The sequence below is a fragment of the Pelophylax lessonae genome (genome assembly GCF_965119305.1).
Source record: "Pelophylax lessonae genome assembly, chromosome: 12".
In the NCBI taxonomy this organism is placed as follows: domain Eukaryota; kingdom Metazoa; phylum Chordata; class Amphibia; order Anura; family Ranidae; genus Pelophylax; species Pelophylax lessonae.
This window is the reverse complement of record NC_138779.1, coordinates 41,752,245-41,774,928: the sequence shown is the minus strand read 5'-3', so window position 1 is coordinate 41,774,928 and position 22,684 is coordinate 41,752,245. Positions and strand designations below refer to the sequence as shown.

Here is a 22,684-nt window from a genome sequence, read left to right as displayed (position 1 = left end):
TTGAGCCCTCTGCTCCTGGAGTTAATCTATACTGTGCCTGCAGAAATCGGAGCTGGAAAAAAGCTAAAACCTTATTGTAACTTCTAGCAATTAGTATGTTTTGTTGAGGAAAAGTGACCCCCTATTATTCCCAGTGGAGTTATGTAGCAGTAAGTGGGATGTTTAGTGGGCTGTGTGGCTGGCTATCTCTGTTCCATCTCAGAACTGACCTAGGGAGCCCTGATAATGTTCCACAGCATTTTAGGATCTGCCATTTCGGTTCACACCAGCACGACTTGTCAGGAGACTTGTCAGCCTGACAAGTCGCGCTCCCTCGCGGTCCATTGACTGCTACAGGACCCGTTCTAATAGGAGCGACACAAGTCGCTCTGACTTAGAAAAAGGGTCCTGTACTACTTTGGGGCGACCTCGGAGCGACTTGCATAGACTTCCATTATGTGAAGTCCTGCAAGTCGCTCCGAAGTCGTGGTGCATGGGAATGCACAAGTCGCCCCCGAAGTAGTAAGGAGTCGTGTCGCCTCAGTGTGAACCGACTCTTAAGGTCAATTAAAGTTTGTTATTATAAAAAAAACATGTCATGCTTACCTGCTCTGTACAGTGGTTTTGCACAGAGCAGCCCCGATCCTCCTCTTCTTGGCCCCCACTGAGCGCCCCCCCGTAGGGAGCTGTTTGCTGTGGGGGCACTCGTATGGACCTGCTCCATAGACACACAGGGCTCAGCTTGACGCAGCTCCCTCCTTGCTGGCTGTGATTGTCCATCTCTACTGCTGCTGTGTCTGAGCCAATCAGGAGGGAGAGAGCTATTGCTCTCACGCTCAGCTTTGGATCGAGATTAGGCTCAGGTAAGTATAAGGGGTGGGGCTGTACTCAAAATGTTTAACCCAATGCAGAGAATGCATTAAGGCAGGGGTGTCAAACTCCATTTCATCGCGGGCTGCATCAGCATTATGGTAGCCCCCAAAGGGCCGGTTATATCTGTAGGATTAGATGTCCAGAGCACCCCATGTCCTGGGGGGGGGGGTAAAGAGGAGCCTTTCTACAGCTGTAGAGAGGAGTGCAGGATTTGGCAAAGGAGTTCTGTCCTCTCTGCTGTCGACTACAGAGACAAGGTGGGGGCAGAGACAAGGGGGGTGCCGCAGCTGCAGGAGAGGTGCGAGGGCTATATGAAATGGCCTGGGGGGCCGCATTCGGCCAGCGGGCCTTGTGTTTGACACCTGTGCACTAAGGTAAAAAAAAAAAAGCCTTTAGAACCACTTTAAAAGTACAATTCAGTGAAGGTAGTGCAGACTCTCAGTGATGGAGGGGGTATCACCAGGGGTGTCAGCTGCAGTTATTTCTTATAGCTTGTTCTGATTCTCCTCTTCTTCTTTCTGCTACACATTTACAAACTGAAGCCCTGCAACACATATTTGTTAAATTAATTACTTCTCATTAAATGTTCTGTTCACTCACCCTGTATAGGGTGGGAATCCAGTGGGCCTTGTCACCCTCCTGCTTGTAGTGGTACCTTCTCTCTGCCATAGTTCCCACCTTGAAGTCTCATTCCTCCTTTTTGTATTCCTAATATTTTTGTCTTTCATAATAATAGAGAAAAGTGAATTTCCTGTCTGGGGATTCATGCACAGATTTAACTGGACCCCCGCCCCTTCCCAACACACATGTACAAGCTCTCTCTGCTGTCCGTCATTTACTTTTTCATGACCCCCCCCCCCCCCCCCCATCCCTGCCTTGTTTGTGTCCTGTCCTGTCCTTTCCATTTGGCTGGCAGCCTGTCTCCCTCTCCATTTTTGCCTTCTACTGCCCCAACACTTTTTCACTCATTTTGCCTCACCCCCCCCATGACCTGGTGTTTACTGAGTCTCTGGACTTTCCTCTCCCCCTCCTGTCTTGCCATCTGATTGCTATAACTTGCAGCGCAGACAGAATTGCCATCCTTTCCCACGTTCAACCAGGAAAACAAGTTTACAAAAAAAAAGTATGCAAACTCAATTCTGTTACGTCAGTTTGTACATCCATCTTCAGTTCTGTTTACATCTGTATACGTCAGTTTTTATAGTCCTAGGTGGACATGTTTTTTTTTTTCTGTCTAAAAATGGTCATAAACCGACAACTTCCATTTATGTCCATTAGATTGTAAGCTCTTCTGAGCAGGGCCCTCTTAATGCTCTTGTATTTTATTGTATTGTAACTGTATTGTCTCCCTTTTTATATTGTAAAGCGCTGCGTAAACTGCTGGCGCTACAGAAATCCAGAATAATAATAATAATAATGTCTGCTAAAATGGAAATTGATGCAAACCTTTAAATTTGCGGACATAAACTGACTCGGATGTAAGTGGATGTAAACAAAAATCCCCATTTTGAGGGCAGATGAGGTCTTGACTTTTTAGGTGTAGTTTTTACTGAAAATCGAGATTATTATAAACCTTTGCAATTTTGTGAATTTTCAAGTGTGTAATGTGTAATTTTAACAGTTGTGTAAGGCCCCTTTTACACGGGGGGGGGGGGGGGGGTGTGCCCAGCAGATTCAGTTTTGCTCAGCTGGGATCGATCTGCCGATCCCCGCTGAGCAGGCGAATGACAGCTGTGTGTCTGCTTACTTTGGAGCTGTCAGAGTCCCGCTCTCCTCTATGGGAGATCGGATGGGAACGGGCCACCTATCTGTTTTCATCTGATCTTTTCCAATCCTCCAGACGGATAGAAAATAGGGTTTCCATCTGTCCGGATTTCACAGACAGACAGGATCGGATCGGATAGCAGCGGGTTTCAGTGGAGATGTCACCACTGATATCCGCTGCTCCATATCAGGTCCGCCTGAAAAAACTGACAAGCGGACCGGAACGGAAAGCCTGTGTTTAAAGGGGCCTAAAGATTGGAAAAATGGGTCCAACAGCAAAAGGGTTAGGAGTAACTCCACTTTTGTTGAGGAATAAAAAAATCCCCTCAGGGTGATATAATAACATAGCAGGAATTTTAACTAATTTTATACTGGTTTTGGTTCTCAAGAAAAAGCCATATGTTCTATGTACTTGAATCCTAATTAGAGTGTCTATGTTCAGTCAAATTAGCTGATGCACTTGCAGTCGTCTGATGAAAGTTGCAGTGTCTGCATTCCCTTTTTAAAAGTGCATAAGCCCTTTCACACTGAGGCGCTTCTAAACTGCCGGTAAAACACTGAGCGCTTTTCAGGTGCTTTTGAAGAGCTTTTCAGTAGCCAGCATTCTAAGGTAGGCAGACCGATTTCGTTCCAGCCCTCTCTGCTGTACACATTCCAAGGAAGGTACAGAGGTTTGTGGCACAGTCTCGGGATCCTCTGGCCGACGCCACTGATGCATAAGTAGCTCCTTGGAGTCAGTATTTTCTGATTTACCCCCCCCCCCAAGACTCATGTACAGGATAGAGGCAGAAGGGATTCCGGTCATTCTAGTGGCTCCAGTCTGGCCTCGCCGGTCTTGGTACGCCGATCCAGTACAGCTGGTCGCCAATGCTCCTTGAAGACTTCCTTTCAGAGAAAATCTGCCGTCCCAAGAGCAAATTTTCCATCCTGCTTTACAGTTGCTGGCTTTAACGGCTTGGCTGTTGAAAGCCAGGTGCTGAAGGATGGAGGTTTGTCTAAACTGTTGATTCCTACGCTGTTAAAGGCTAGAAAATCTACCTTTAGGAAGATCTACCATCGTACTTGGAAGATGTACATTGCGTGGTATGAGTCTCTTGGGGTTCTCCCTCGCTCCTTTTCGGTGGCTTGGATCTTGGCTTTCCTCCAACAGGGGGATTGAGCAAGTGCCTGGCCTTGAGTACCATCAAGGGCCAGTTTTTGTCCTTGGTGTTTTTTTCTTTCAACGTCCATTGGCCACACATTCCTTGGTGTGTACCTTTATCCGGGGAGTTCGACACTTGGCTTCTCCAGTGCGTTCTCCATTGCCGCCGCGGGACCTCAGTTTGATTGTCAGTTATCCAGAAAACTCCCTTCGGAAATATTAGGGAGGTTCCCCTGCTTGCGTTGTCCCAGAAGGTGGCCTTTTTTGGTGGCTATTACTGCTGCCCGCAGGGTGTTGGAGCTGGCTGCATTGTCTTGTCGTTTAGCTTACCTGGCGATTCACAGGGGTCAGGTGGTTCTTCATTCCTGTCCGTCTCCAATTTCCATTTGACTTTTCTATTTCCCAGGCCTAAACATCCTAAGGAAATTGCCTTGTGTTCCCTGGATGTGGTTCGGGCAATCGGGGTGTACCTGGCAGTGACCGAGTCTTTTAGGAAGTCAGACACACTGTTTGTACTCAGGAATGGTCCTCGGAAAGGGTTGGCCAGCTTCTGCTGTGACGATTTCCAGATAGACAGTGATTCAGGCCTATTCAGTTAGGGGTCAGGTTTCTCCTTTCCCTGTTAAGGTGCACTTTACTCGGGCGCTCAGTGCCTCCTGGGCTTTCGGTCATCAGGCGTCAGTGATGCAGGTTTGCAAGGCGGCCACCTAGTCGTCTGTGCACACTTTCACAAAGTTTTGTAAGGTGGATGTGTTGGCATCTGCGGATGCTTCTATTGGCCGCAAGGTTTTGCAGGCTGCTGTTTAGGGGACCTGGTCCTCTTTGAGGGTGTATTGTTTTTTTCAGGTGAGCTCCAGTTGTTTATGGTTGAGCTCCATGTTACCTGGTTGGCTATGGTTTAGCCTTGGAAATGTTTTTCATGCTGTTCCCACCCACCCACCTACCCACTGTTTTGGGGCGTCCCAATGGTCCAGAAGATAAGGAGCTGTGTCCGTCAATGAACGAAAATGAAAATGGGATTTTTGACTTACCGTAAAATACATTTCTCTAATGTAAATTGACAGACACAGCACCCACCCCTCTGTGGAGTTGGCTTTCTTCTTACACTGCTTGTAACAAAACTGAGTGCCTGTAGCTGAGAGTGGGAGTTTACTCCCTGGGACTCCCCTATAGGTGTAGTCAAGCTTTTTCCTGTCTAGTGTCCTACGCCTGTAGGTGGCAGTATAACCTAATGGTCAAGAAGATAAGGAGCTGTGTCAGTCAATGAACATCAGAGAAATTGAGTTTACGGTAAGTCAAAAATCCTATTTTTTGACTTACCGTGAAATCCATTTCTCTCATTTTCATTGACGGACACAGAATCCACCCCTCTGTGGAGTTGCAATTCCTCTGACACTGCTTGTAACAAAATGGAGTACCTATAGCAGAGAGAAGGAGTATACCCCCTGGGACTGCCCATAGGCATAGCCAGACTTTTTTTCTTCCTAGTGTCCTACTTCTGTAGGGGGCAGTATAACCCAATGGTTAAGAAGATCATGAGCTGTGTCCGTCAATGAACACCAGAGAAATGGATTTTATGGTAAGTCAAAAATCCCATTATTTGCAAATTTTTAAAACCGAAACTAAAAAAAAAAAAGGGGTTTTCCAAATTTTCTGTCTTTTTTTTGTTTGTTTAGATAAAAATAAAAAACTCAGCGGTGGTTAAATACCACCAAAAGGAAGCACTGTCTGTCTAAAAAAAATTATAAAAATGTCATATGGGTACAGTGTTGCGTGACCGCGCAATTGTCATTCAAAGTGCGACAGCGCTGGTGGCTGAAAATTGGCCTGGGCATGAAGGGGATGAAAGTGTCTGGTAGGCAAGTGTTTAAGCAGAACTAAACTCTGTAAATACTTAAGCCTCGTACACACGCAACGATTATCGGCCGACCAGTCGTCTGTCTTTTGTCCAGTGTTGTTGTGTTGGTTGGAATGTGCCTAGATTGCACACGAATTTTCTCGGCCAACAAAAATCTACTTCAGAAGTGATGTCATGTGATGGTTTACTTTCCGTGTGTTTTTTCTTCTCTGAGCATGCTCAGTCTTGCTCATCAGATTTTTGTCTGCCGAAATCTGTACTGACTGACGGAAAATCGGCCGTTGTGTTGACGGCCAACAAAAATTTTATAGCCTGCACACCAGATTTTATTCGGCCGAAAAGTCGGAGACGGTTGTCGAAAGCATCATACTAACAAGCCGAAAATCGGCCGATCGGACGTTGGCCAACAATTCCCGGCCAATAAGCGATGCGTGTGTACGAGGCATTATGCTCTAGTGACGGCACATCCACAATGTCCTTCATCGGTCCAGCATGTTCTCAGCAGCTCCTTCCGGTCGTCGGTCTTTGGCTGTCTTGATTGGCATGCTGGGGAATACAAAAACCCTTGCTTTTGTGCAATGGAGTTTTCAGGTGCCAAGGTGTGCTGAGAAAGCGGAGCTGCTCATACACAGCTCAGTGTACATTCTAAAAAAGATTGAGAACAGGCAGGTAGGGTTTTTATTCTTTGCAGAAGAGGGCATAGCATGTATCATCTGCAATAAAGAGCCTGCCCATGTGTATTTTGTTTGCACTTTAGTTTCGCTTTACCATTCGTATTTGACTGTAACGTGCATTTATACGTTTCACTATTCACTAGAATCTAGAAATATCAGATTTGGCTGTGCAAACCCTTTTATTAGAAGAAAAATCAAGCTCGTCCATGATGGTGGAATGTGTACTGATGGCTGATTTCTCTTTACAGGTTGCATTGTGCTGGCGGTGGAGCTCACTACACTTAACACAAATCCTGAGGTTCAAGAGTATCAAAGTAAGTCAATGTCCTCCTGTCTCTGATCAGTGTCAGTCCATTTCTCCTTTTTTCCAGTTGTGATAACATTAGAAGGTAATTGCAGCCTTTCTCTGGTCATTATATAGATATGTAGTCCGGATTGTGAGGGTGAGAAGCATTGTAGCATATTTCCCACAGTAATCAGACTCCAATTTGTTCCTTTCCAATGCATGATGGATAACGAAAGGAGATTGTTCTGTCTTGTGGAATGAATAGAAGGGTGCAACATGTTTTGTCATTCTCTACTTAAAGTTGAATTCCACTAACACTAACTATGCTTTAAAATGCTCCCTCCTCCCTTCTGCTACCTATCCTAACCAATCTGTGGAACAAAGATCTGTATACTTACCTCTTTTAAGTCCGTTCCGGTTCAGTTATGTGATTCCACAGTTCCTGCTCCCCTGTGTCAGTAATGGCGCTTTTCCACTGCATGGAACCGAACGGTTCGGCTCGCTTTTGTGCTTCTCCACTGCTGGTACCGCATGGTACCGTGTAGGAACGGTTCGGTACGGTAAGGCGGCGCTTTTCCACTGCATTGAACCGAACGGTACGGCTCTCAAAAACAGTACCACCTCGATTGTGGTTCCAAGAGGTACCATACCCGGTACCATATCCCACAATCCTTTGCATGCAGTCACTACTAGCCACTGATTGGTCAATCCCACCCACCCCGTTGTTATCCCACCCACTTAACTTAAGTACTACTTTAGTGGAAAAGCAAACCATACCGTACCGAACCGTTCCAACACCGTACCATGCGGTACCAGCAGTGGAAAAGCTAACCGGGCCAAGCAGGGCCGAGTAGAGCCGAGCCGGTACTTGCAGTGGAAAAGTGCCATAAGTAACTGCTGCAGGGGAGATGAGGGAGCCCTGACATCGGCTGGGACATGGGAGCCTTTGGGTGACGTCAAAGCTTTCGAAATTCCCAGCCTTTGTCGAGTGCTTTCTTCTCTCCCCTGCAGCCGCTGCTTACTGACTGATCACATAACTGGACTGGAACGGACTAAAATTGGTAAGTATGCACAGGTTAGGCAGGATAGGTATTAGGAACATTTTTTGGCATAGTTGAAGTCAGGCTGGAATTTCACTTTAAAGTCCAACTCCAGGATTTAAACAGAAACACACAGTCAGGTTCCTTAACCTGCCCATCAAATTCCCTTGCTTTTTTAATAACAAAATCGGCCAGATGCCTTTACATTTCCATCACAATAGAGCTCACCTGATTAAAAAACTAAAAATAGTAACCCGCGCAAGTGGTCAAACATGTAATTGTTAATGTGAAAACCAGCTGCAGGCACTAAGTGATATTTTAGTCATAAAAATACTGTGCTGCGCTAAACAAAGTGATTATAGTGCAGGAAATAGGGAAAACACACAGCTTGATAGTAGATCAGGTTCAAAAACGCCCAAAGATGTTAAAGTGATATTAAATTGTTTTTTTCTTTTAAAAATAACAAACATGTTGTACTTACCTCCTGTTTGCACAGAGTAGCCCAGATTCTCCTCTTCTCAGGTACCTCGCCGGCGCTCCTGGCCCCTCCCTCCTGCTGAGTGCCCCCACAGCAAGCAGCTTGCTATGGGGGCACCCGAACCGAGCCACTGCTCTGTGTGTCCATTCAGACACAGAGCCCCTGCTCGGCCCCGCCCCTCTCTCTTTCCTCGTTGGCTCACTGACTTTGATTAACAGCAGTGGAAGCAGGAATCAGGAGGGAGAGTCCCAGACAGCTGAGTCTCTTGGGCAAAATAGCTGGATCAAGAAGGGGCTCAGGTAAGTGTTAGTGGGGTGAGGGGGGATGCTACACACAGAAGGTTTTTTATCTTATTGCATAGAATGCATTAAGATAAAATATCTTCTACCTTTATAACCACTTTAAATTACTCTCAAACTAGATGCAAAGAGGACACCCAAGGCCATTTCACAGGACTCAAACTCGCTTGTATTTGTCACTCAAAAAAAAGCATAAAATTAGACCCATGCTTCACATAGTGTAAACCACCTATTACCGTGTTTCCCCGAAAATAAGCCCGGGTCTTATATTAATTTTGGCACCAGTAGGGCTTATTTTCGGGGTAGGTCTTCTCTCCCTCCCTACCTGTCAAGATACCCCTGTGTGAACCTAGTTTAGTGTCTGTAAAATCCTAGAATCCACTTTATGACTGTTTTATATAATGTCCTGTGTGTTTCTGTAATTTAATAGTGTTTAATCTAAAAGTACCAAAGGTATTTCACACTATTAGATTACAGAAACACACAGGACATTATATAAAACAGTAATAAAGTGCATTCTAGGATTTTACAAACACTAAACTAGGGCTTATTTTCAGGGTAGGGCTTATACTGCAGCCCTCCCCGAAAATAACAGTAGGTCTTAGTTTCAGGGTAGGTCTTATTTTAAGGGCCAATACCGATTCGGATTTCCGGCCACCCTACAGGCAGATAGCCAATATTAGGTGCCGATTTTCTGTACATTTAAATTTTTTATTCTTACACTGTCCTTTTACATCGATTTGTTTTTTTGTTCGCACTTATTGCTGTCACAAGGGATGTAAACATCCCTTGTGACAGTAATAGGCAGTGACAGATACTCTTTATGGAGGGATCTGGGGTCTATAAGACCCCAGATCCCTCCTCTGCACTTAAAAGCATTCAAAAGGCCAAGTTTGGCTTATTTGAATACTGCCTTTTTTTTTTTTTTTAAATCTGGCGCCTTTAAGGCTCCAGTAACCGGACGTAATGTCATGACATCGCTCCCAGGGTTACTATATCGGAGTCCCGATCTGGGCCAATTACGGCTTTGTTCGGGTCTTCAGGCGGCAGACATGCCAGCTGGTCGCTCGGGCCTCCCGGTGGGACAAGAGACCAAGGCAGAGTGGCAGAAGGCAGCAGGAAGGGGGGGGGGGGCGCCTCCTTGGCTGCCTAGCCACATTGGTTGTTATTACAAGGAAGCCGACTGTCCGCTCTACAAAACGGTACCGGGGTGATGCCTGTAGCTGCAGGCATCACTCCGGTACAATCACTTGTAGACTTAAAGCAATATCCATCATATCGGCAAGTTTGTGACCGATACTGATGCTTCAAAAAAATTGAATATCAACCCCACTGATAATCGGTCGATCCCTATCACAATTTTATTAAAAGCTAAAAATTGCACTTTCACAGAAGAAAATCAAATACAATGCTGTATTGTCACATCAAATTCACCACGAGGGACACCTGCAGTTCACGGTGACATTACATGTGTGGCTCCGCCCTGGCACATTTCGTCAAAGTCTTTTGAAAATGTTTGACGAAACGCATCAGTGCAGAGCCACACATGTGATGTCTTCACAAATTGGAGGTGTCCCTCATGGTGATTTTGATGTGACAGTACAGAGCTGTATCTGATTTTCTTCTGTGTGAGTGCAATTTTTTATCTTTTAATAAAATTGCTGTAGCTGGTTCACAGTGTGGAGCATGGGTCTCTTTTTTTAATGCTTTTTTTTTTTTTTCAAATAGTTTTTATTGGGTTTTATACAACAGGTACAGAGAAATTGCATTCAACAGTCATGATACATTGAAACAACAGAATGTATTGTAGGTAGCAGTAGTTAAGTAAAAGAAAGACAAATATAGACAATAAGCAGAAACAATCATTGATTATTCCAAAGGGTCCAGGGTTCCCAGTGTTTGTTGTGCACATGAAGAGAGTGAGAGCGGAGTGCCAATGACTTTTCGTATTCAAATGTGAGTTTGAGAGAGGTTACTTCCTCGGAAAGATTAGGGGCTTCAGTACATTTCCAGCGTCTGGTAATGGTTCCTCTGGATGCCAGTAAAATGTGCGCCACCACCCACCTAGTGTTTACTGGTAGCAAATCTATACCTAGGGTTAGAAGGGCTGGGTGGATTTGGTCGGTACACCCGTCACCGATGAAATGAAACCAAACACTTGGTTCCAGAAACTCGTTAAGTTCTTGCAAGACCAGAGGCTATGATATAAATTACCCACTTGGCCACAAGTGCGCCAGCATAGAGGGGAGTGGGATGGGTAGAATTTAGGCGGTAGGGGGTGCGGTACCACCGAGCAGTGCTGTATCTTGGCCTAGGCCTACAAGGCCCAGGCCTAGGGTGGCACTTTGCAGGGGGGCAGCAAAAAAGCTGCACCCCACACGAAAAAAAAAAACAGCCTCCTCCCAGATCCCGCACGAAAGGGGTCCCCGTCGGCTTGTGCTACACGTTTAGTATAGTGCCAGTCATATGGGGCGAATTGGGCTGGAGGGCAGCGTCCAGGAGGCAAATCACTAATAAGGCAGCACTGATATGCTGCACTGATGGGCACTGATGAGGCTGCACTGATGGGCACTGATAGACTGTGGTTGTGGTCTGTGGTTTACAGATGACAGGGCAGGTCATAAACAGGAAGGGGGTACGGCCTTTACAGGAAGGGGTGGGTTATATTTAAATTAGGGGGTGCACAAGTTTAGTCAGGCCTAGGGCAGCACAAAACCTAAATACACCACTGCCACTGAGAGAGGATTTTCTGTGATAGTTCCCAATGATTTGTGCTTTTCGAAACTCCCATAAGAGTATCGGAATGGCTGTGACCACTGGTGTTGTGAATATTTCTCTTGTAGGTCACCTTCCCACTTGAGCATAGGATTGGTTTTGTGAAATGACGTCTTGGAGTTGTTTTTATGCTTTTTTTTGAGTGACAAGTATAAGCGAGTTTGGTAGCAGAAGAAGTCCTGTGAAATGGCCTTGGGTGGTCTCTTTGCATCTAATGTAAAAATAATTTACAATCTTTGGGCCTTTTTGAACCTGAAATACTATCATCATACAGTATCATACAGTATACATACATACATACATACAGTACATACATACATAGTACGTACATACATACAGTATGATACATACAGTATCATACAGTGTGCCTGAAAGCTTTACCTTGTGTGATTTGTGACCTTTCTTTTAAGTTAGGAGGTCACGGAAATCTGGTAAGCCTTCATATATTCACTTCTGGTGTCGGCCCATTGCACTGGTGGTGGATGTATTGATGCATTTGATCTTTCAGTGAAGAATGAGACCACTATATGAAAGTGGGCATTTTTTTTTTTCACAATTTTTTGCAGTGTAATCACTTTGTTTAGCACAGCACTTTTAGTGTTCACCTGATGACAGCTACTTCCTCCTCCTGGGTGGTAGCTGTGTGCAGTGGGTGGCAAGGGACCGCATGTTCACAGATGCAGAGCATTATGCAGACAGAAATGGGATGGCAGCAGTAGCATGCAAAATCCTGGAGCTACACAGTGATGTGGACTTTCTAAGTATAAAGAGAAAAATGTGAAAAAGAGCAATGTCTGGGGATAATTTTAGTAAGTATCAAAACAAAAAACTGGAGTTGGACTTTAATGTCACACGCATCCTAGCATTAGGTGTAAAAGTGAAGTTACTGACCGTAGCATCCAAGCATGGAGTCTGGCTGTAGTTTTTTGGCTTCAGGAGTTGTCGTGTTTTGCTTTTTATAGTTTCCCCACTCATACATTATACCTGCATTATACCAGAGCACGTTTTTGTGGCCATTAGATATTTAGCCTTGATGCTTATAGCCCATGTTATATTTCATCTTGGTAATATTTGTAAAGCCATTGTAATTAACAATAATCTAAAACCTACATTACAACTAACCCCCTGACCACCCACATTAACCTCTGACCCTGACCACCACCCTAAATGCTGCACTGATCTTTGGTGACTGATTGTAAAAAGTAATTTAAAAAGTGAATACAAAGTAATCCTCTCAGGGTTGATTTTTTTTTTTTTTTTTTAGCATTTGAAAATTGATCGTCAATGTATGTAGACACCTTTTAGCTGTAATTTCCAGTCTGCAGACTCCTATATTTGTTGCACCTGTTGGTAGTTCAAATGAGAAATTTTGCAAAGGTTCAATCTTTTTACCCTGTTTTCTGCCAGAAATGGAGCTCTCTTGTATCATTAAAAACAGCAACACAAATGACCCACGCATTGAATGGAAGAAGACTCGTAATAATGAGACCACCTATGTCTATTTTGAGAATAATATTCAAGGTATATTGGCTAAGAAATATTCAAAAGAGGGGAGGGGGGTTATTGGGGGGCTGTGATTGGTTGATTTAGAGACATACAAAAATGCAAGGGTCATGCATAGAAAGGTGCACCAAGGCATAAATGAAGGGGTGCACATGGAAGGTATGATTAGAGGAAGGGGTACACAGAGAAGGGTATTGAGGGAAAGCGGTTCACAGTGAAGTAATTATGAACGGAAGTGGTACACAGTGAAGGGGGTTGAGAGGAAAGGGCACCCTGCAGTGAAGGGTGATAAAAAGGAAGGACCATACAATAAAGGGTGATTCGGTGAAGGGTGATAAGGCAAAGGGGCGCACAGTGAAGGGTGAGGAAATGAAGGGGTGCACAATGAAAGGTGATGAGAGGAAGGGGTGCACAATGAAGGCATGATGCGGAGGGGGGCACACAGTGAAGGTTGATGTGAGAAAGGGTTGCACAGCGAAGGGTGACGAGAGGAAGAGGCGTACAATACAGGGTAATGAGGGGAATGGGTGCACAGTTAAGGGTGATGTGTGAAAGGGTGGCACAGTGAAGGGTGATGAGAGGCAGGGACACACAGTGAAGGGTGATGAGAGGAAGTGGTGCACAGTGAAGAGTGATGAGAGGAAGTGGTGCACAGTGAAGGGTGATGAGAGGAAGGGGTGTACAGTGAAGAGTGATGGGAAAAGGTGCACACTGAAGGGTGATGAGAGGAAGTGGTGCACAGTGAAGGGTAATGAGAGGAAGCGGTGCACAGTGAAGGGTAATGAGAGGAAGCGGTGCACAGTGAAGGGTAATGAGAGGAAGTGGTGCACAGTGAAGGGTGATGAGAGGCAGGGACACACAGTGAAGGGTGATGAGAGGAAGCGGTGCACAGTGAAGGGTGATGAGAGGAAGTGGTGCACAGTGAAGGGTAATGAGAGGAAGTGGTGCACAGTGAAGGGTGATGAGAGGCAGGGACACACAGTGAAGGGTGATGAGAGGAAGTGGTGCACAGTGAAGAGTAATGAGAGGAAGTGGTGCACAGTGAAGGGTGATGAGAGGAAGTGGTGCACAGTGAAGGGTGATGAGAGGAAGGGGTGCACAGTGAAGGGTGATGAGAGGAAGGGGTGCACAGTGAAGAGTGATGAGAGGAAGTGGTGCACAGCGAAGGGTCATGAGAGGCAGGGACACACAGTGAAGGGTGATGAGAGGAAGTGGTGCACAGTGAAGGGTAATGAGAGGAAGTGGTGCACAGTGAAGGGTGATGAGAGGAAGTGGTGCACAGTGAAGGGTAATGAGAGGAAGTGGTGCACAGTGAAGGGTGATGAGAGGCAGGGACACACAGTGAAGGGTGATGAGAGGAAGTGGTGCACAGTGAAGGGTAATGAGAGGAAGTGGTGCACAGTGAAAGTGGTGCACAGTGAAGGGTAATGAGAGGAAGTGGTGCACAGTGAAGGGTGATGAGAGGCAGGGACACACAGTGAAGGGTGATGAGAGGAAGTGGTGCACAGTGAAGGGTAATGAGAGGAAGTGGTGCACAGTGAAGGGTAATGAGAGGAAGTGGTGCACAGTGAAGGGTGATGAGAGGAAGTGGTGCACAGTGAAGGGTGATGAGAGGAAGTGGTGCACAGTGAAGAGTAATGAGAGGAAGTGGTGCACAGTGAAGGGTGATGAGAGGAAGTGGTGCACAGTGAAGGGTGATGAGAGGAAGGGGTGCACAGTGAAGGGTGATGAGAGGAAGGGGTGCACAGTGAAGAGTGATGAGAGGAAGTGGTGCACAGTGAAGGGTGATGAGAGGCAGGGACGCACAGTGAAGGGTGATGAGAGGAAGTGGTGCACAGTGAAGGGTAATGAGAGGAAGTGGTGCACAGTGAAGGGTGATGAGAGGAAGTGGTGCACAGTGAAGGGTAATGAGAGGAAGTGGTGCACAGTGAAGGGTGATGAGAGGCAGGGACACACAGTGAAGGGTGATGAGAGGAAGTGGTGCACAGTGAAGGGTAATGAGAGGAAGTGGTGCACAGTGAAGGGTAATGAGAGGAAGTGGTGCACAGTGAAGGGTGATGAGAGGCAGGGACACACAGTGAAGGGTGATGAGAGGAAGTGGTGCACAGTGAAGGGTAATGAGAGGAAGTGGTGCACAGTGAAGGGTGATGAGAGGCAGGGACACACAGTGAAGGGTGATGAGAGGAAGTGGTGCACAGTGAAGGGTAATGAGAGGAAGTGGTGCACAGTGAAGGGTAATGAGAGGAAGTGGTTCACAGTGAAGGGTAATGAGAGGAAGTGGTGCACAGTGAAGGGTGATGAGAGGCAGGGACACACAGTGAAGGGTGATGAGAGGAAGTGGTGCACAGTGAAGGGTAATGAGAGGAAGTGGTGCACAGTGAAGGGTGATGAGAGGCAGGGACACACAGTGAAGGGTAATTAGAGGAAGTGGTGCACAGTGAAGGGTAATGAGAGGAAGTGGTGCACAGTGAAGGGTAATGAGAGGCAGGGACACACAGTGAAGGGTGATGAGAGGAAGTGGTGCACAGTGAAGGGTAATGAGAGGAAGTGGTGCACAGTGAAGGGTGATGAGAGGCAGGGACACACAGTGAAGGGTGATGAGAGGAAGTGGTGCACAGTGAAGGGTGATGAGAGGAAGTGGTGCACAGTGAAGGGTGATGAGAGGAAGTGGTGCACAGTGAAGGGTGATGAGAGGAAGTGGTGCACAGTGAAAGTGGTGCACAGTGAAGGGTAATGAGAGGAAGTGGTGCACAGTGAAGGGTGATGAGAGGCAGGGACACACAGTGAAGGGTGATGAGAGGAAGCGGTGCACAGTGAAGGGTAATGAGAGGAAGTGGTACACAGTGAAGGGTAATGAGAGGAAGTGGTTCACAGTGAAGGGTAATGAGAGGAAGTGGTGCACAGTGAAGGGTGATGAGAGGCAGGGACACACAGTGAAGGGTGATGAGAGGAAGTGGTGCACAGTGAAGGGTAATGAGAGGAAGTGGTGCACAGTGAAGGGTGATGAGAGGCAGGGACACACAGTGAAGGGTAATTAGAGGAAGTGGTGCACAGTGAAGGGTAATGAGAGGAAGTGGTGCACAGTGAAGGGTAATGAGAGGCAGGGACACACAGTGAAGGGTGATGAGAGGAAGTGGTGCACAGTGAAGGGTAATGAGAGGAAGTGGTGCACAGTGAAGGGTGATGAGAGGCAGGGACACACAGTGAAGGGTGATGAGAGGAAGTGGTGCACAGTGAAGGGTGATGAGAGGAAGTGGTGCACAGTGAAGGGTGATGAGAGGAAGTGGTGCACAGTGAAAGTGGTGCACAGTGAAGGGTAATGAGAGGAAGTGGTGCACAGTGAAGGGTAATGAGAGGAAGTGGTGCACAGTGAAGGGTGATGAGAGGCAGGGACGCACAGTGAAGGGTGATGAGAGGAAGTGGTGCACAGTGAAGGGTAATGAGAGGAAGTGGTGCACAGTGAAGGGTGATGAGAGGAAGTGGTGCACAGTGAAGGGTAATGAGAGGAAGTGGTGCACAGTGAAGGGTGATGAGAGGCAGGGACACACAGTGAAGGGTGATGAGAGGAAGTGGTGCACAGTGAAGGGTAATGAGAGGAAGTGGTGCACAGTGAAAGTGGTGCACAGTGAAGGGTAATGAGAGGAAGTGGTGCACAGTGAAGGGTGATGAGAGGCAGGGACACACAGTGAAGGGTGATGAGAGGAAGTGGTGCACAGTGAAGGGTGATGAGAGGCAGGGACACACAGTGAAGGGTGATGAGAGGCAGGGACACACAGTGAAGGGTGATGAGAGGAAGCGGTGCACAGTGAAGGGTAATGAGAGGAAGTGGTTCACAGTGAAGGGTAATGAGAGGAAGTGGTTCACAGTGAAGGGTAATGAGAGGAAGTGGTGCACAGTGAAGGGTGATGAGAGGCAGGGACACACAGTGAAGGGTGATGAGAGGAAGTGGTGCACAGTGAAGGGTAATGAGAGGAAGTGGTGCACAGTGAAGGGTGATGAGAGGCAGGGACACACAGTGAAGGGTAATTAGAGGAAGTGGTGCACAGTGAAGGGTAATGAGAGGAAGTGGTGCACAGTGAAGGGTAATGAGAGGCAGGGACACACAGTGAAGGGTGATGAGAGGAAGTGGTGCACAGTGAAGGGTAATGAGAGGAAGTGGTGCACAGTGAAGGGTGATGAGAGGCAGGGACACACAGTGAAGGGTGATGAGAGGAAGTGGTGCACAGTGAAGGGTGATGAGAGGAAGTGGTGCACAGTGAAGGGTGATGAGAGGAAGTGGTGCACAGTGAAGGGTGATGAGAGGAAGTGGTGCACAGTGAAAGTGGTGCACAGTGAAGGGTAATGAGAGGAAGTGGTGCACAGTGAAGGGTGATGAGAGGCAGGAACACACAGTGAAGGGTGATGAGAGGAAGCGGTGCACAGTGAAGGGTAATGAGAGGAAGTGGTGCACAGTGAAGGGTAATGAGAGGAAGTAGTTCACAGTGAAGGGTAATGAGAGGAAGTGGTGCACAGTGAAGGGTGATGAGAGGCAGGGACACACAGTGAAGGGTGATGAGAGGAAGTGGTGCACAGTGAAGGGTAATGAGAGGAAGTGGTGCACAGTGAAGGGTGATGAGAGGCAGGGACACACAGTGAAGGGTAATTAGAGGAAGTGGTGCACAGTGAAGGGTAATGAGAGGAAGTGGTGCACAGTGAAGGGTAATGAGAGGCAGGGACACACAGTGAAGGGTGATGAGAGGAAGTGGTGCACAGTGAAGGGTAATGAGAGGAAGTGGTGCACAGTGAAGGGTGATGAGAGGCAGGGACACACAGTGAAGGGTGATGAGAGGAAGTGGTGCACAGTGAAGGGTGATGAGAGGAAGTGGTGCACAGTGAAGGGTGATGAGAGGAAGTGGTGCACAGTGAAGGGTGATGAGAGGAAGTGGTGCACAGTGAAGGGTAATGAGAGGAAGTGGTGCACAGTGAAGGGTAATGAGAGGAAGTGGTGCACAGTGAAGGGTGATGAGAGGCAGGGACACACAGTGAAGGGTGATGAGAGGAAGTGGTGCACAGTGAAGGGTAATGAGAGGAAGTGGTGCACAGTGAAAGTGGTGCACAGTGAAGGGTAATGAGAGGAAGTGGTGCACAGTGAAGGGTGATGAGAGGCAGGGACACACAGTGAAGGGTGATGAGAGGAAGTGGTGCACAGTGAAGGGTAATGAGAGGAAGTGGTGCACAGTGAAGGGTGATGAGAGGCAGGGACACACAGTGAAGGGTGATGAGAGGAAGTGGTGCACAGTGAAGGGTAATGAGAGGAAGTGGTGCACAGTGAAGGGTAATGAGAGGAAGTGGTTCACAGTGAAGGGTAATGAGAGGAAGTGGTGCACAGTGAAGGGTGATGAGAGGCAGGGACACACAGTGAAGGGTGATGAGAGGAAGTGGTGCACAGTGAAGGGTAATGAGAGGAAGTGGTGCACAGTGAAGGGTGATGAGAGGCAGGGACACACAGTGAAGGGTAATTAGAGGAAGTGGTGCACAGTGAAGGGTAATGAGAGGAAGTGGTGCACAGTGAAGGGTAATGAGAGGCAGGGACACACAGTGAAGGGTGATGAGAGGAAGTGGTGCACAGTGAAGGGTAATGAGAGGAAGTGGTGCACAGTGAAGGGTGATGAGAGGCAGGGACACACAGTGAAGGGTGATGAGAGGAAGTGGTGCACAGTGAAGGGTGATGAGAGGAAGTGGTGCACAGTGAAGGGTGATGAGAGGAAGTGGTGCACAGTGAAGGGTGATGAGAGGAAGTGGTGCACAGTGAAAGTGGTGCACAGTGAAGGGTAATGAGAGGAAGTGGTGCACAGTGAAGGGTGATGAGAGGCAGGGACACACAGTGAAGGGTGATGAGAGGAAGCGGTGCACAGTGAAGGGTAATGAGAGGAAGTGGTGCACAGTGAAGGGTAATGAGAGGAAGTGGTTCACAGTGAAGGGTAATGAGAGGAAGTGGTGCACAGTGAAGGGTGATGAGAGGCAGGGACACACAGTGAAGGGTGATGAGAGGAAGTGGTGCACAGTGAAGGGTAATGAGAGGAAGTGGTGCACAGTGAAGGGTGATGAGAGGCAGGGACACACAGTGAAGGGTAATTAGAGGAAGTGGTGCACAGTGAAGGGTAATGAGAGGAAGTGGTGCACAGTGAAGGGTAATGAGAGGCAGGGACACACAGTGAAGGTGATGAGAGGAAGTGGTGCACAGTGAAGGGTAATGAGAGGAAGTGGTGCACAGTGAAGGGTGATGAGAGGCAGGGACACACAGTGAAGGGTGATGAGAGGAAGTGGTGCACAGTGAAGGGTGATGAGAGGAAGTGGTGCACAGTGAAGGGTGATGAGAGGAAGTGGTGCACAGTGAAAGTGGTGCACAGTGAAGGGTAATGAGAGGAAGTGGTGCACAGTGAAGGGTAATGAGAGGAAGTGGTGCACAGTGAAGGGTGATGAGAGGCAGGGACGCACAGTGAAGGGTGATGAGAGGAAGTGGTGCACAGTGAAGGGTAATGAGAGGAAGTGGTGCACAGTGAAAGTGGTGCACAGTGAAGGGTAATGAGAGGAAGTGGTGCACAGTGAAGGGTGATGAGAGGCAGGGACACACAGTGAAGGGTGATGAGAGGAAGTGGTGCACAGTGAAGGGTAATGAGAGGAAGTGGTGCACAGTGAAGGGTGATGAGAGGCAGGGACACACAGTGAAGGGTGATGAGAGGAAGCGGTGCACAGTGAAGGGTAATGAGAGGAAGTGGTGCACAGTGAAGGGTAATGAGAGGAAGTGGTTCACAGTGAAGGGTAATGAGAGGAAGTGGTGCACAGTGAAGGGTGATGAGAGGCAGGGACACACAGTGAAGGGTGATGAGAGGAAGTGGTGCACAGTGAAGGGTAATGAGAGGAAGTGGTGCACAGTGAAGGGTGATGAGAGGCAGGGACACACAGTGAAGGGTAATTAGAGGAAGTGGTGCACAGTGAAGGGTAATGAGAGGAAGTGGTGCACAGTGAAGGGTAATGAGAGGCAGGGACACACAGTGAAGGGTGATGAGAGGAAGTGGTGCACAGTGAAGGGTAATGAGAGGAAGTGGTGCACAGTGAAGGGTGATGAGAGGCAGGGACACACAGTGAAGGGTGATGAGAGGAAGTGGTGCACAGTGAAGGGTGATGAGAGGAAGTGGTGCACAGTGAAGGGTGATGAGAGGAAGTGGTGCACAGTGAAGGGTGATGAGAGGAAGTGGTGCACAGTGAAAGTGGTGCACAGTGAAGGGTAATGAGAGGAAGTGGTGCACAGTGAAGGGTGATGAGAGGCAGGGACACACAGTGAAGGGTGATGAGAGGAAGCGGTGCACAGTGAAGGGTAATGAGAGGAAGTGGTGCACAGTGAAGGGTAATGAGAGGAAGTGGTTCACAGTGAAGGGTAATGAGAGGAAGTGGTGCACAGTGAAGGGTGATGAGAGGCAGGGACACACAGTGAAGGGTGATGAGAGGAAGTGGTGCACAGTGAAGGGTAATGAGAGGAAGTGGTGCACAGTGAAGGGTGATGAGAGGCAGGGACACACAGTGAAGGGTAATTAGAGGAAGTGGTGCACAGTGAAGGGTAATGAGAGGAAGTGGTGCACAGTGAAGGGTAATGAGAGGCAGGGACACACAGTGAAGGTGATGAGAGGAAGTGGTGCACAGTGAAGGGTAATGAGAGGAAGTGGTGCACAGTGAAGGGTGATGAGAGGCAGGGACACACAGTGAAGGGTGATGAGAGGAAGTGGTGCACAGTGAAGGGTGATGAGAGGAAGTGGTGCACAGTGAAGGGTGATGAGAGGAAGTGGTGCACAGTGAAAGTGGTGCACAGTGAAGGGTAATGAGAGGAAGTGGTGCACAGTGAAGGGTAATGAGAGGAAGTGGTGCACAGTGAAGGGTGATGAGAGGCAGGGACGCACAGTGAAGGGTGATGAGAGGAAGTGGTGCACAGTGAAGGGTAATGAGAGGAAGTGGTGCAGTGAAGGGTGATGAGAGGAAGTGGTGCACAGTGAAGGGTAATGAGAGGAAGTGGTGCACAGTGAAGGGTAATGAGAGGAAGTGGTGCACAGTGAAGGGTGATGAGAGGCAGGGACACACAGTGAAGGGTGATGAGAGGAAGTGGTGCACAGTGAAGGGTAATGAGAGGAAGTGGTGCACAGTGAAAGTGGTGCACAGTGAAGGGTAATGAGAGGAAGTGGTGCACAGTGAAGGGTGATGAGAGGCAGGGACACACAGTGAAGGGTGATGAGAGGAAGTGGTGCACAGTGAAGGGTAATGAGAGGAAGTGGTGCACAGTGAAGGGTGATGAGAGGCAGGGACACACAGTGAAGGGTAATTAGAGGAAGTGGTGCACAGTGAAGGGTAATGAGAGGAAGTGGTGCACAGTGAAGGGTAATGAGAGGCAGGGACACACAGTGAAGGGTGATGAGAGGAAGTGGTGCACAGTGAAGGGTGATGAGAGGCAGGGACACACAGTGAAGGGTGATGAGAGGAAGTGGTGCACAGTGAAGGGTGATGAGAGGAAGTGGTGCACAGTGAAGGGTGATGAGAGGAAGTGGTGCACAGTGAAGGGTGATGAGAGGAAGTGGTGCACAGTGAAAGTGGTGCACAGTGAAGGGTAATGAGAGGAAGTGGTGCACAGTGAAGGGTGATGAGAGGCAGGAACACACAGTGAAGGGTGATGAGAGGAAGCGGTGCACAGTGAAGGGTAATGAGAGGAAGTGGTGCACAGTGAAGGGTAATGAGAGGAAGTAGTTCACAGTGAAGGGTAATGAGAGGAAGTGGTGCACAGTGAAGGGTGATGAGAGGCAGGGACACACAGTGAAGGGTGATGAGAGGAAGTGGTGCACAGTGAAGGGTAATGAGAGGAAGTGGTGCACAGTGAAGGGTAATGAGAGGCAGGGACACACAGTGAAGGGTGATGAGAGGAAGTGGTGCACAGTGAAGGGTAATGAGAGGAAGTGGTGCACAGTGAAGGGTAATGAGAGGCAGGGACACACAGTGAAGGGTGATGAGAGGAAGTGGTGCACAGTGAAGGGTAATGAGAGGAAGTGGTGCACAGTGAAGGGTGATGAGAGGCAGGGACACACAGTGAAGGGTGATGAGAGGAAGCGGTGCACAGTGAAGGGTAATGAGAGGAAGTGGTGCACAGTGAAGGGTAATGAGAGGAAGTAGTTCACAGTGAAGGGTAATGAGAGGAAGTGGTGCACAGTGAAGGGTGATGAGAGGCAGGGACACACAGTGAAGGGTAATTAGAGGAAGTGGTGCACAGTGAAGGGTAATGAGAGGAAGTGGTGCACAGTGAAGGGTAATGAGAGGCAGGGACACACAGTGAAGGGTGATGAGAGGAAGTGGTGCACAGTGAAGGGTAATGAGAGGAAGTGGTGCACAGTGAAGGGTGATGAGAGGCAGGGACACACAGTGAAGGGTGATGAGAGGAAGTGGTGCACAGTGAAGGGTGATGAGAGGAAGTGGTGCACAGTGAAGGGTGATGAGAGGAAGTGGTGCACAGTGAAGGGTGATGAGAGGAAGTGGTGCACAGTGAAGGGTAATGAGAGGAAGTGGTGCACAGTGAAGGGTAATGAGAGGAAGTGGTGCACAGTGAAGGGTGATGAGAGGCAGGGACGCACAGTGAAGGGTGATGAGAGGAAGTGGTGCACAGTGAAGGGTGATGAGAGGAAGTGGTGCACAGTGAAGGGTAATGAGAGGAAGTGGTGCACAGTGAAGGGTAATGAGAGGCAGGGACACACAGTGAAGGGTGATGAGAGGAAGTGGTGCACAGTGAAGGGTGATGAGAGGCAGGGACACACAGTGAAGGGTGATGAGAGGAAGTGGTGCACAGTGAAGGGTGATGAGAGGAAGTGGTGCACAGTGAAGGGTGATGAGAGGAAGTGGTGCACAGTGAAGGGTGATGAGAGGAAGTGGTGCACAGTGAAAGTGGTGCACAGTGAAGGGTAATGAGAGGAAGTGGTGCACAGTGAAGGGTGATGAGAGGCAGGA

The 22,684-nt window shown here is 48.1% G+C and overlaps 1 protein-coding gene across 1 annotated transcript in view; it reads left to right on the top strand.

Moving 5' to 3' along the window:
* JAM3 (junctional adhesion molecule 3) overlaps positions 1-22,684 on the top strand; it is a 94,439-nt gene that overhangs the window by 41,462 nt on the left and 30,293 nt on the right. Inside the window, exons 2-3 of the mRNA XM_082273499.1 lie at positions 6,538-6,603; positions 12,575-12,688. Of these exons, the coding sequence (XP_082129625.1) occupies positions 6,538-6,603; positions 12,575-12,688 (180 nt within the window). The remainder of the gene's footprint in view (positions 1-6,537; positions 6,604-12,574; positions 12,689-22,684) is intronic.